We start from the raw sequence: 14,419 nt of genomic DNA on the forward strand, positions 1-14,419 counted from the left end.
ATGAAAAAACCTCCTTTATAATTTAATTTATATACTGCCCTTCTCCCGAAGGACTCGGGGCAGTGTACAGCCAATTAAAAACACGAAGTACAGTACAAACAACAGTTTTAAAATAGTTAAAAGTATTAAAACAATTTCGGCCTGAATTTAAAACCCAAAATGTAAAACACCCAATTTAAAATCATTTACATAGATAGCCCTGCCTGGCGGAACAGCAGGGTCTTAAGGGCACAGCGAAACACACGGAGGTTGGAGATCTTGCGTTTTTCTCTCTCCCCAGCCTCCAGAGCCTTTCTAGGAGTCTGGGGAGGGCGAAAACAGCCTCCCCCCCGACCCCGGAGGCCAGAAATGGCCCGTTTGCCAACTTCTGGTGGGACCTAGAAAGGCTCTGCAGCCTGGGGAGAGCAAAAAATGGGCCTTCCGGTCCCACCGGAAGTTGGCAAATGGGCCGTTCCGGCCTCTGGAGGGCCTCCGGGGGGGGGGAGAGGGAGGCCGTTTTCGCCCTCCCCAGGCTCCTAGAAAGGTTCTGGAGGCTTGGAAGAGCAAAAAACGGGCCTTCTGTGCCAGAAGCAGGGGGAGCAGGGGAAGGGGTCACGCGCGCATGTGCAGGGGCAGAGTGCATAGTATTATGGGTGTGGGCACATGCACAACCAACCCCCACCCCCCGCTCCTGGCACACGATGGCAAAAAGTTAGCCATCACTGAACCAGACCATCCCTCTCTCTCCTCACTGGAAAGGCAGCTTGCCAGAGAAATACAGAGCTACAGCTCTAACTTGGGGTGGGGGTGGGGAGGTGGGGGCCTCTGGAAGCAGAGATCATCATCATCATCATCATTTAACAACCCCATCATCCCTTGCAGGGTGGAGTCTGGACAACTGAATAGAGCTAGCAGGGAGTGTTTACTGGCCGGATGCCCTTCTTGTTGCCAGTGCTGAGTTTTGTCCAGCAGGTATATGCTCACTGTGCCCAGAGAGAAAAAATATCTGCCTCTACCTACGATCGAACTCACAGCCCTCCTGATTGTGAGGTGAGAGCTCCACCTCTAGGCCACTGCACCACTCTCTCTGGAACAGAGATATAGTGGATTAAACCCTAGCCACGTGGCAAGCACTGAACGACCTTGGCTTACAAACTTAATTGAACCAAAATCCACACTGCTAAGCAAGGCGGCTGTTAAAGTGAGGGGGTGGGGAGGTTTGGCCCCGGTTGTTAAGAGAATCACTGCGGCTGTTAAGTGAATCGTGTGGTCATTAAGCAAATGCAGCTTCCCCCTATTGACTTTGCTCGTTGAACGCTGGCTGGAAAGGTTACAAATGGTAATCAGGGGACGCTGGAAGGCTGTGACGATTATTTATTATATTATATTATATTATATTATATTATATTATATTATATTATAATATTATATTATAATATTATATTATAATATTATATTATATTATATTATATTATATTATATTATATTATATTATATTATATTATATTATATTATATTATATTATATTATTATATTATATTATATTATATTATATTATATTATATTATATTATATTATAATATTATATTATATTATATTATATTATATTATATTATATTTCTATACCGCCTTTCTCCCGTAGGACTCAAGGCGGTGTACAGTCAAGAAAAATATAGACACACAAACATCATAAAATTGCTAATTAAAATTATTACTTAGTTTGGTCAATTAAATAAAACCCAGAATTAGATAACAATTAGATTATAAATACATGCCAGTTATCAAGGGCTCCCGAATTCTGATATGACCCCGCAATGGTTGGAAGTGTGAAAACCGGTCATAAGTCACTTTTTTTCCTGACTTCGAATGGTCACTAAATGATTTTACGTTGAGGACTACCTGTACGGGCCTCCCAGAAGCGCCCCAAAGCAGAATTGGGGGTTCTCGCTGCCTTTGCTCCCCCACCCACTTCAACCCTTCAAGGGCAAAACCTCCGCAGAATTCAGAAAAGAGCAGAATAACAGAGTTGGAAGGGACCTGGGAGGTCTTCTAGTCCACCCCCCCCCCTTGCTCAAGCAGGAAAAAAAAACTATCCCTTTTCAGACAAAATGGTTCTCCAATCAGGAGAAAGTCCCGTTGCTTTTTTTTTTTCCTGACAAAAGGAGAAGGCGGAGGCATGAATTCGCCAAGGGACAGTGAGTGGCAGTCCAGGACAATTTGCCAGCTTAGCACGTGGCACCCAGTCCAACTTTGGCACACGGGACTGCACGCCTGCCTGATCTGATCTTCCCACAGGAAACTCTAGAGCAGTGCCCCCCCCAGCCTTTGGGGCACCAGGGACTGGTTCCATGGAGATGTGGCCCGCCAGCAGAGTTGGTAGCCGATTCGGAGAGTGAGGAGGTTGGGGAGGAACCTGGGCCAGTCCTGGAATCTGGGGAGGGCTCTGATGAGGGCTCTGCGTCGGAGGCAGAGAGGGGGCCAGGGCCGTCTGACAGTTATCAGCTGCCTTTGCAGTCGGATTATCAGTGAGGCAGAGGAACAGCTGGAGTGCGCGTGCGCAGAGTTGCCAGACGAAGGGAACAGCTGAAGAACAAGGGGCGACTTGGGAGTAAGGTCACAGGTGGACGATGAAGGGCCCCTCCCAGAGGGAATAAAAGAGGAGCGAAAGGGGAGTGGGCTTTTGCAGGAAACAATCTGGTCGGTCAGTTCAGGAGTGTGAAGATCTGTTTTTGAATCTCAGGAACTCTGTGCCAAGTCTTTCCTTGCGTTCGGAAAATATTTACATGGCAGCTTTCCAAGCTGGATAAGGTCTGTGGTCATAAATTCACCTTTGAAAGACTGTTGGCCAGGCCTTTGCTGAAGGTGAATGAGAGGAATTCACTGTTTGTTTAATAACAATAAAGGAAAGCGTCCCTTTTCCTGAATCGGGACTCGTTACGCACGGTCACTCATGCCCTCGTCATTTCCCGCCTGGACTACTGCAACGCTCTCTACATGGGGCTCCCCTTGAGGAGCACCCGGAGGCTCCAACTGGCGCAGAGTGCGGCCGCGCGGGTGGTAATGGGAGCGACATGGCATTCCCATGTAACACCTCTCCTGCGTGAGCTGCACTGGCTCCCGGTGGTATTCCGGGTGCACTTCAAGGTTTTGGTTACCACCTTTAGAGCGCTCCATGGCTTAGGACCTGGTTATCTACGGGACCGCCTGCTGCCACCAATAGCCTCCCACCGGCCGGTACGCTCTCACAGAGAGGGGCTCCTCCGGGTGCCGTCGGCCAAACAATGTCGACTGGCGGCCCCCAGGGGGAGAGCCTTTTCTGTGGGGGCACCTACTATCTGGAATGAGCTCCCCCCGGAGATACGGAGGATCCTGGATCTACACACCTTCCGCTGCGCTCTTAAAACCTTTTTATTCCATCAGGCTGGCCTGGCCTGATTTTTCCCTTTTTCCCTTTTAAAATGCAAATTTTAATTTGTTTTTAATTTATTGGGGTGTTTTTAAATCTGTCTTCGGCCAAATTGTTTAATTCAGTTTTATTCTGTTTTTAAATTTTGTATTTATGTGTTTTTATCTTGTGGCTGTTCACCGCCCTGAGTCCTTCGGGAGTAGGGCGGTATACAAATCAAATAAACTATAAACTAACTAAACTAAACTAATAAAAGGGGTTTTGTCGGGACCATGAATCTGCTTCGTGGTTTTTGGGGAAGCCTAGGTCAGAACAGGAGAGAGGTTTTTCTGCGGACCGGAGGGGGCATGGTTTCACATACTGCCTGCAGCCCATGGATGGGCTGTTTGCACGGACCAGTTTCTGGCATGCCATAGCCCAGTGGTGGTCCACGGATGGGGGGCTGGGGACCCCTGCTCTAGAGGGCTCGACCAGCTTTGTGGTGGATCCACCAGCCTCCCCCCCGAAGAAGATCCTCGGGGTGAAGCAATCAACCTCCTTGCAGCCTTTCCAGGGACCAACCCTACCTCAAACGTTTCCCGGAGAATGAATGGGGCATCGGTGTGGGTGTGATCAAAAGGGAGGAAAGCAAGAGTTTTAAAGGAAGAGTGCCATTACCGTGCTATCGAGGCGGTTCAAGTCATCTTCAGATGCTTCCGGGGAGAGAATGCAGTAGAAGCGCGGCTGGGGGGCAGCGTCTGGTGAAAAGAGGAAGCCGTGTACGAGGTTTTAAATTTCCGAGAGGAATACACGCACACGCACACACGGGGCCACTAATCACGCCCAGCCTGCTCCTTCCTGGACACCTTGGGCTAGGAACTTCCCCCTCTCCAAAGGGCCAGGTGGGAGCTAAATTCTACACCTGGGTTCTCAAGGAAGGGAGAGGATTCTCAGGGGCCCAGCTGTCTATCTGCCCTTTAGGCAAGGGATCACCAACCTTTCGGACTTCAGGGATCACTAAATTTGTAATTTTAAATCCTGTGGACCACTAATATGATCTGCTTAATGACTGGCTGGGTGGGCTTGGCTAGGTGGTCATGTGACTGGGTGGGCGTGGCCAACTTGATGTCACTCACGACAAGGGACACCTCGCCGGCCTCTGCTTGCCCCTCCCCTCCCAGCCACTCCTTCCCTCCCCACCCAGGTTCCTTAGGGCCCCAACAGGAAGCAGTTGTTGGAGCTAAGCAACCACCAGGAGAAAGAGTTGGCAAAACAGCTGGCTCAGTTCAAATTGGATCTGACTAAGGAGGCGGCTCAGCAGAAGCACCTCACTGAGGACTAGGAGCATAGACTTTCCAAGCAGAGGGAAGATCTGTGGGAATGCAAGGCCAGGTGCCGATGCCTGGAGGCTCAGCGGGCTGAGATGATCAGCCAGTTCCAGGCCATAATGCAGTCCCACTGGAACGAGGCCCTCCGGCTCTTCGCCACCAGCGGCACTTCCCTCCAGCCTTTGCCCAAAGCCCCTCACCAGGAGGCTGAAACAGACTCCAAAATGGAAGTTCTGCCCCCCTCCGACCCACACAAAAAGACCCCGAAGGGGGAAACTATCTGCAGCAACACAAACGTTCATTGCACGTATCTGTCCCAGGGAACGTAGTTTGAGGACCCCTGATTTAGTGCAATATAAAAAATGCAAACAATTTTTCTGCAGACCACCCAAATTTTCTCGCGGACCACCAGTGGTCCACGGACCACCAACTGGTGATCGCTGCTTTAGGCCCTGTCTCTGGAGAGAGACCTCCAAAGGTGTTTCAGGAACCTAATTCTACGGTTCTTCCTCGGGAGCCCTTCCGTACCAGAGGGACAGTGCTTGGCCCAGTTTTCTTCCACTTCCTTGAAGCCGTGATAAAGTGGGGAACAGGTCGGTCGGCTGCCCTCCTGGCTCACGCCGGCCCAAACGATGGGGGGAGTTAAGAGGTTGTACTGGACCTGGAGAACACAAAGAGGCGACGGAAAATAAATGGCCTGGTGGCTCAGCAGACTAAAAGCACTGTTATTAACATCAGCTGCCTGCAATTACTGCAAGTTCGAATCTCACCAGGCTCAAGGTTGACTCAGCCTTCCGTCCTTTCTAAGGTAGGTAAAATGAGGACCCAGTTTGTGGGGGCCATAAACTGACTTTGTATAAATATACAAAAGTATGAAGGCTATTGCTTAACGCATTGTAAGCCGCCCTGAGTCTCCGGAGAAGGGCGGCATATAAATCAAATTAAAAAAAAGAAAAGAAAATAAAATAAATACGGGACACCTGGGTCATTCCAAAAGAAGAAAACTAGCTTTTCTACACCGTCTGTCTGTGATTTATCTGAATGTTCAAAAAAAAAAAAAAGAAAGAAAGAGAGAGGGGGAGAGGGAGGGAGAGGAAAGCAAGGAAGTTGTAACTTATTGATTCATTTTGGGATGTTTTTCCTCCGTGGTTTGGGTCTGAAAACAGGGAGGGCCCAGCCAAGCACAAAAACAAAGCAGGAACAAGCCAATGAACCAGTTTTTCAGTCTGAACTTCGGTGCCTGCGGTGATTATTTCCTTGCTCAAGCCATCTCTAGGTACCTAAAAGAGCGCTCAAAGGATGGACTGACCCCCCAAAGAAAACCCGGATTGACAAGCCGGTGTGTGAGTTGGGCTTTCTCCCCTCGTCTCCTGTCCCCCGTGGATTCGCCACACACCTGCTCAAATAAATACACGGGAGCCTTTGAGTATTGGTGAAGCAGGTAGTCGAAGACCAAGAGAAGGCGGGCGAGCAGGAGAGGGACGCATCGGAGCTGAGAGTCCAGGTTGGCTGTAACGTCCAGGATGGTCTGGACGCAGAGGGTCAGGATGGACCGCCGGCCTTTTTCGGAGAAGCTGTGGAAGATGAGCAGCAGGAGCTGGAGGTGCTCCACGTTGAGGTCCTCTGCGTCGCCGGGAAGAACCCCCTGCAGGGCGTTTTGCTTCAAAGTGCCCACAAACCTGGGAGGGAGGGAGGGAGGGAAGGGACAGAAAGATTCAGGAAGGAAGGAAGGAAGGGAGGGAGGGAGGGAGGAAGGAAGGAAGGAAGGAAGGAAGAAGGGAGTGAGGAATGAGAAGAAGGAAGGGGAAGGAGAGAGGGAGGGAGGAAGGAATGGGAAGAAGGAAGGAGGGAGGGAGGGAGGGAAGGAAGAAATGAGAAGGGGGGAGGGAGGAATGAGAAGAAGGGAGAAGGGAGAAAATAGACATTCAAGAAGGAAGGAAGGAAGGAGAAGGAGGGGAAGGAGAGAGGGAGGGAGGAAGGAATGGGAAGAAGGAAGGAAGGAAGGAAGGAAGGAAGGAAGGAAGGAAGGAAGGAAGGAAGGAAGGAAGGAAGGAAGGAAGGAAGGAAGGAAGGAAGGAAAAATTCAGTAAAAGGCAGCCCTTACACCTTAGTGTTATCTGTGCAATCAGGATACCATTTTAAATATACCATATTTTTCAGACTATAAGACACTCCGGACTTTAAGACACACTTAACTTTTGGGAGGAAAACAAGAAAAAAAAATTCTGCCTCTGCCTCCCAGCAAACAGCCTGGTCAACTTCAGCAGAGTCTGATTTAACACGAGCAGCCGATTGGTGGTTGAATCGGCCTCCTGGAATACCACCGATCAGCTGTTCCCGGCTGCGGGGATTGCCGCCCCCTATCATCACCTCCACACACCCCATTTTTGGCCTCTGCGCACCCCGTTTTTGGCCTCCGTGTGCCCCATTTTCAGCCTGCTCCATTCCACCTATTGCCGCCGAATGGGACATGCGGAAAATGGGACACCCAGAGGCCAAAAATGGGGGGCATGGAGGCGGCGACGGCGGTGGTGGGCGGTGGAGATCCCCGTAGCCTGGAACAGCTTAGCGGTGGTATTCCGGGAGGGTGATCCAACCGCCAGTCAGCTGCTTGTGCTAAATCAGGCTGTGCTGAAGCTGACCAGGCTGTTTGCTGTTGGCTGCAAGGAGGCAAATTGCTGGGAAGCAGAGGCCGAAGGGTGGGGGCCGGCGGGCCTTCGACAACATTTGCTCTATAAGATCCACATTTGGGGGGGGGGGTGCATCTTAACAGTCCAAAATATACAGCAACTGTGCAACAATTATCCATCGCAACTGGACTGAAAACATTCTGGATTTGGTGTGAATGCAGCGCATCGTCAGACTTTCTCCTACCTCTCCCACACATTCAGACACTCTGGGACATCCGGGTCCATCTGGGTGCTGGCTTTATGCTGCCAGATGAGGAGAAAACGGGAGAGCACGGACAAGCTCTGGGGGTGGATGTAGAGAGGCCACGGCCCTTCGGAGAAAGGAGACACCCCCAGCTGTTGCAGGAGAATATTCTGGCAAAAGACAACCATCGCATATGTTGAAAGACTGGAGGGGAGTAGATCTGTCAGTTGCAAATTTATTTATTTATTTATTTATTTTTAAAATTTTTATACCGCCCCCTCTCCCGAAGGACTCGGGGCGGTGAACAGCCAAAATTAAAAGCACGCAATACAAATATTAAAATACTTTAAAACGAAATTAAATCCATGGCTTCCCCAATTTAAAACCCCTTACCCATAAAATTCCCCAATTAAAAGATTTTTAACCCAGCCCGGCTTCCTGAAATAAAAAAGTCTTCAGGGCCCGGCGGAAGGTCCGGAGGTCCGGGATCAGTCGTATCCCTGGGGGTAGCTCATTCCAGAGGGCGGGTGCCCCCACAGAGAAGGCTCTTCCCCGGGGGGTCGCCAGTCGACATTGCCTGACTGACGGCACCCTGAGGAGGCCCTCTCTGTGGGAGCGTATTGGCCGGTGGGAGGTTATCGGTGGCAGAAGGTGGTCTCGTAAATAACCGGCCCCTAAGCCATGGAGCGCTTTGAAGATGAGAACCAATACCTTGAAGCGCACCCGGAAGACCACCGGAAGCCAATGCAGCTCGCGCAGGAGAGGTGTCACGTGGGAGCGCCATGTTGCCCCCATAAGCACCCGCGCGGCCGCATTCTGGACAAGTTGGAGCCTCCGAGTGCTCCTCAAGGGGAGCCCCATGTAGAGAGCGTTGCAGTAGTCCAGGCGGGATGTAACGAGGGCATGAGTGACCGTGCATAGGGAGTCCCGATCCAGAAAGGGGCGCAACTGGCGTATCAGGCAAACCTGATAGAAAGCCCCCCTGGCCACGGCCGTCATATGCTCTTCTAAAGACAGCCGTGCATCCAGGAGGACACCCAAGTTACGCACCCCCTCCGTGGGGGCCAATGTCTCGCCCCCAATAGCCAGCGATGGCACCAGCTGACTATATCGGGACGCCGGCAGCCACAGCCACTCAGTCTTGGAGGGGTTGAGTCGGAACCTGTTCCTCCCCATCCAAATGATATACTTAAAAAAAAAAGTGCGGCCTCCTATAACTATTTGAACCTTGTTTAACTACAATCATCATCATCTTCTTTTAACAACCCCATAATCCCTTGCGGGGTGGAGTCTGGGCAACCGCCTGGAGCTAGCAGTGTTTTAATGGCCGGATGCCCTTCCTGTCGCCAATGAGGAGTTTTGTTCAGCAGATATTCTCATTGCTCAGAGAGAGAGAAATATCTGCTTCTACCTAGGATCGAACTCATAGCCTCCCCGATTGTGAGGCGAGAGCTCCACCTTTGGGCCAACGCACCGCTCCCTTCGTTAACTACAATAAAGGAGAATATTGAAATGGGTTGAAACGAGGGGCCCCTGGTGCCCTCTGAGCTTGGTTGTTTCCTTGCAGATGTTTTATGCCTCAACTAGGTAACGTTATCAGGTGTTTAAAAAAAGAGTGGGGAGTTACATATTGTCCTTTCTAGCACTGATGATGGTACCTAGTTTGGGTCATGAAACGTCTGCCAGAAAAGCACGAAGCTCAGCGAGCACCAAGGACCTCACAGTCCTCCTCCTCAACCTCCACTCCCTTCTCCTCCTCCTCCTCCCTGCAAATCCCACTTCCTTCTAGCACCTGATGATGTTATCTCGTCTGGGTCATGAAATATCTGTCGGAAAACTACCAAGCTCAGAGAGGATCAGGGACCCCTTGTTTTAACTACAGAGACTTATCACTGGATCGCTGGCACAGTTTAAATAAAGGGAAATGTCCAAACACAGCTGCCTTTGAACACAACAACAGAGAAGCTTGTCGCTCTCGAAATGAGAACGCGATGGAGATTTCCTAATTATTATTCCTAAATAATTTGCAGTTTAACCGGCAGATCCTCCCTGGCCAGAGAGCCAAGACTCACCTGCAAGGTCGGAGACTGGAGGTCAGAGGTTACCAAGGAATGGTTGAAATGGTACAGCGCAGCCGCAAACTCTTCCTCTTCGGAGGTCCCTGCAGGAGCACAGGGTCACAAGGTGAGGCCAGGCCTCCCCCATCCCCACCCCATCCCAAGAACTCTAAGGCCGGGCAGGATCTTTCCACGTGTCCCTTCTTGGGTGAGAAGGAAGCCCAGCAGCCCATCTCTTCCTCCTCGGGGAGGCTACCTCCCCCTGCCCGCCCTTGGCCTCTACTGCAACCTCCATGAATTTAGTTTTCCATCCAGCTGATGACTGCCAAACTCCGTGAGGCGAAAACTGTCACAGACTCTTCAGCCGTTTAAGCTGTCATCTCACCCGACAAAATCCCTGACTCTTACAGGTAATACAAGATTTACATCCTGTCTGTAAAATTGGCTCAGGTTTCCCCTCTGCTTTTCTTCCAAAGGGGCGCTCTAAGCAGTGGTGGGATCCTACAGATTTAACACCCGGTTCGCTATACGCGCGTGCACACTTTGCAAAAAATTGAACTTCCGCATTGCTGAGGAAGGAAAACAGCTGAGGAGCGGCAATCCACTCTTCCGCCCCGATCAGCTGGGCTTCAGAACAGGGATGAAATGTAAAATGTGTTATTACCAGTTCTGTGGGCGTGGCTTGGTGGTGGTGGGGGTAATGTGACTGGGTGGGCATGGCCAACTTTTTTTTTTTTTTTAAACTTTTCAAAGCATTTTTTCTAATGCTTTGAAAAGCCTCTGGCGATCAGGCAACTCAGCTGGGATTGTCAGAGACTTTTCAAAGCATTTTTTTTTGCCACCTCTTCGGCCAAGAGGTTGCAGAAAAAAATGTTTTCAAAAGCCTCTGAGGATCCCAGCTGAGCCGCGCGATCATCAGAGGCTTTTTTTTTTTTTTACTTTTAAAAGCATTTTTTCGTCGGAAGAGGTTGTAGAAAAAAATGCTTTTAAAAGTAAAAAAAAAAAAAAAGCCTCTGATGATCGTGCGACTCAGCTGAGCACGGTGGCGGGGCGTAGGGATTTTTGCTACTGGTTCTACGAACCACCCGCCGCCATCGCTACCAGATCAGGCGATCCGGTCCGAACCGGGAGCATTTCACTCCTGCTTCAGAAGCAGAAATATAGATAAGTATAACACAGGGGCTTTCTTTCAAAGAAAGAGAGAATCGGTTCGCTCACAGCTGAAATTCGGAGCAAACGGTTCGCCCGAACCAGTCCAAACCGGTAGATTCCCACCACTGGCTCTAAGCCTAACTCCCATGGATCTGCAGCCAAGCTCTACCAGCCGTTGAAACAAAACGAAGTAGCCATTTAACAGGGTGGCAGATCCCCGTGGCCAGTGGGTGGGGTGGACTAGATGACCTGTAGGATTTCGCCTTCCAACGCTAGGAATCGATTATCTAGGCTGGACAGCCAGAATTGGGAAGCCACGGAGCTGGGCTTGCTTGAAAGAGCTTGATTGCCCAAGCGGGTTTTTCCCCAGCCCCCACCTCCGAGGCTCGATCTGCGGGTTGGGGGGCGAGGGAGACTCCCCTCCCCTCCCCTTCCTGACCTTTGAGCCCATCCTTGTCCACTTCTTTGATGATGCTGGCCAGGGTGGCCATGTGCTGCTCCGTCAGAGACACGCTCAGGTAGTTGCGAATGAAATTGTTCTTCGAGTCCAGCATGGAGGAAGTTAGGAAGTTGAGGATGTTGGAGGCCAGATTTAAGAACTGGAAGAGAAGAGAAAGCCAAAGGCATCGATTAAAAATAAATAAATAAATAAAAGAACAAATAAAAGCGGAAGGCAAGCCCAGAAATTTGACTTTGAGGCAGAGTCCTGGGTAGCTCACCAATTCCGGGTCTTTGCGACTGGCCAGGATGTTCCCGTTTTCTCCTGCCGACTGCTTGTTGGGGCTCTTCACCCGGGGGGAGCTCTCCAGAGGGGGTGGGGGAGGAGGGGGAGGAGGGGCCACTTTCTCCTTGCTGGGGGAGATGGTCTCTTCGAACCACTGCCCAAGGATCGGCTCGCTGTCATCGTCTGAAAAGGGGGGGGAAAGGGGCAAGTCAGACGGTTGAAGGGCCAGGAACACGGCTCAGGGCCTCCCCCCCCCCCGAGCACCTTCCTCTCCAATGCAGACCTGTCACTTCCCCACTGAAGCCTCTTCTGCACCCCCCGCCCCCACCTTGGCTGCTGTCTTCCGTGCTGCTGAAGTCGTCTTCGTAGTAGGTGTTGGAGTCCGTGGAGGCGCTGACGTTGCTGCTCATGGACCCCTTTCGTTGTCTCTGCAAGACGCAAGCCTGAAAAAGGGGGGAGGTTGGGGTTGGTGGAGGAAGGGAGGAGTCACAAAAGCCCAGCCAGTGAACATCTCCCACCCAAACCTTACAACCGCTCCCCGGAGCAAATCTCAGACGTGAGGGCCAACGAGGCTTAACTTTGCCCCCCTTGGAAAAGCAGAGCCTAAAAAAAACCAAAAAAACACTCCTTCCTTGCTAATCTAGGGCAGGTACTCTGCTTCTTCCCTGGGTGGGGTTTGCACCGTGCCCGAATGATAACGGGCCACTCCTTCCCGCACGGGGCAGATTCACACCACCAAGAACAAGCCAGGAAAACCACTTGATGACTTCCCCTTCAAGCCCCACCGTGGCCCATCTCTTTTCTCTCGATGGGAGAACGGCCGAAGCAGAGAGAACCAAGGGGAGGGTCATTTCCCACCCACCTACCCACCAAGTGACATCTGGAAGGGGCCCCTCACCCACCTTCCGATACGCCGTGGACAGCAAGGTCAGCAGCAGGTTGGCGAGAGGCACCGACTCGATCAAGCGTTGGATCCTCTGGATCGACGTACTCTGGGCCATGATATTCAGGGCGGCCGGAGGGCCATCTGTGTCCCACCCCTGAAGGACAAGAGCCCCCCCCACACAGGGGAGGGTAAGAGACGTCAAAACACACCTGGATCCCTTCCCCGGCGGCAATTCTGAGGACTCGCCCTGTCCCTTCGTCAAGCGCTCACCTTGTGAAGGGCCTCCACATGGAGGTCTTGAAAGAGCAAAGTGAGGAGCTTAATGGCGTGATTGGCCAGGACGACGGAGAGAATGCCAAATCCTTGGTGCCTGCAGATGGGGGACCCAGGTGAGGAAAAGAGAGAGCTAATTTTGTGAAGCTTCTTCTCTGGTAATATTGTACTGCAAACTAGGGCATACAAAACCTTTGCCAGACCAATTCTCGAATACAGCTCGTCTGCCTGGAATCCACACTTTATATCGGACATTAATACAATTGAGTGAGTCCAGAGATATTTCACGAGAAGAGTCCTCCACTCCTCTGCTCACAATAGAATCCCTTATGCCACCAGGCTCGAAATTCTGGGCTTGGACAACCTAGAACTATGCCACCTTACGTCTGACCTAAGCGTAGTACACAAAATTATCTGCTACAACGTCCTACCGGTCAATGACTACTTCAGCTTCAACCGCAACAATACACGGGTAAAGAATAGGTACAAACTCAAGGTAAATTGTTCCAAACTCAATTGCAGAAAATACGACTTCAGCAACGGAGTGGTCAATGCCTGGAATGCACTACCTGACTCTTACACCCTCAAACCCCCAAAACTTCAAACTTAAACTGTCTACCACGGACCTCACCCCATTCCTAAGAAGTCCGTAAAGGGGGCATGCATAAGTGCACCAACGTGCCTTCTGTTCCTGTCCTACTGTCCCCATTTATTTGTATCCTTATCCTGTATTCATAATCATGTTTATACTTATATCTGTTATCTTATACATGTTTGACAAACTGAATATGTATGTATGTATGTATGTATGTATGTATGTATGTATGTATGTATGTATGTATTAACCACACTTAATCTTTCCCCTGGCTCAAGCTGATGAAGGGAGGAGAACTTGTGGCTTAGTGGTTAATACAACTGCCTAACATGCAGGCAGCCCAAGTTCGAATCCAAGTAAGGGTATGGCTGGCTGAAGAGAGCTAAAAAGCTTGAAATAGATCTATGCTAGTCTTCCTTTATTTATCAGCAAAATATATTTGATATTATATAAACATATTTATAATAAATAAATAAATATATATATATAAATATATACATACATACATACACACATACATATATAAATATATATATACATACATACACACATACATATATACATATACATATACATACAAACAGCAAGGAAAAGTCCCCTCCCACCCACCATCCTCCCGGACTTGCCCCTGCTCAGGGCCAAACCTACCCTTTGCCAGGTCCAAGTTTGGGAGACCCGACACCCTCTTTGGACCGCACAATAATATCCCGGACCCGAAGGGCTGCCAGGGGGTCCTTCTCTTTCCCCTTGTCGGCCAGGGTGGTCGGGCTGAGGTTCAAGATGAGGAATAAGCTGTTCAGCAGACACCAGGCCCCGAGTAGCTGGAAGTTCTGGTAGTGCTGGAGTCCCGGAAAAAGAAAAAACACACACACACACACACACACACACAAAATCACATTGTGATTGCCGTTCCAGAGGGCGACATGGAAGAATTGTTTTATTTATTCATTTATTGGCTCCTTTTCACTCTTACCTCCCCACCTGCACGGCGGGAACTGCTGATGGCTTGGCCGATCATGTCGTAGATTTCTAACTGTGGGGAGAGACGGATCTTTTTTAAAAAAAGGTTCTCGTGAAAGAGACCAAAGCCCGGGCCGATACCACCCCAACGCCCTCAAGAATTTTGCGGCTGCAACTTCAGCTGGAGTTCGCGCTTTCCTTGCAGG

At 50.3% G+C, this 14,419-nt stretch overlaps 1 protein-coding gene across 7 annotated transcripts in view; it reads right to left on the minus strand.

Moving 5' to 3' along the window:
* The window catches only part of UBR4 (ubiquitin protein ligase E3 component n-recognin 4), a 133,337-nt gene that overhangs the window by 106,950 nt on the left and 11,968 nt on the right, over positions 1-14,419 (minus strand). For all 7 annotated transcript variants that reach the window (XM_087879111.1, XM_087879110.1, XM_087879109.1 and 4 more), the window contains exons 10-21: positions 14,227-14,286; positions 13,902-14,092; positions 12,656-12,755; positions 12,402-12,539; positions 11,828-11,942; positions 11,495-11,682; positions 11,215-11,374; positions 9,639-9,727; positions 7,567-7,736; positions 6,089-6,371; positions 5,221-5,353; positions 4,043-4,122 (exon numbers count right to left, since the gene is read on the minus strand). In XM_087879111.1, the coding sequence (XP_087735237.1) occupies positions 4,043-4,122; positions 5,221-5,353; positions 6,089-6,371; positions 7,567-7,736; positions 9,639-9,727; positions 11,215-11,374; positions 11,495-11,682; positions 11,828-11,942; positions 12,402-12,539; positions 12,656-12,755; positions 13,902-14,092; positions 14,227-14,286 (1,707 nt within the window). The remainder of the gene's footprint in view (positions 1-4,042; positions 4,123-5,220; positions 5,354-6,088; positions 6,372-7,566; positions 7,737-9,638; positions 9,728-11,214; positions 11,375-11,494; positions 11,683-11,827; positions 11,943-12,401; positions 12,540-12,655; positions 12,756-13,901; positions 14,093-14,226; positions 14,287-14,419) is intronic.

This window comes from Pantherophis guttatus, chromosome 15 (genome assembly GCF_059756535.1).
Source record: "Pantherophis guttatus breed Tessera chromosome 15, ASM5975653v1, whole genome shotgun sequence".
Classification (NCBI taxonomy): Eukaryota; Metazoa; Chordata; class Lepidosauria; order Squamata; family Colubridae; genus Pantherophis; species Pantherophis guttatus.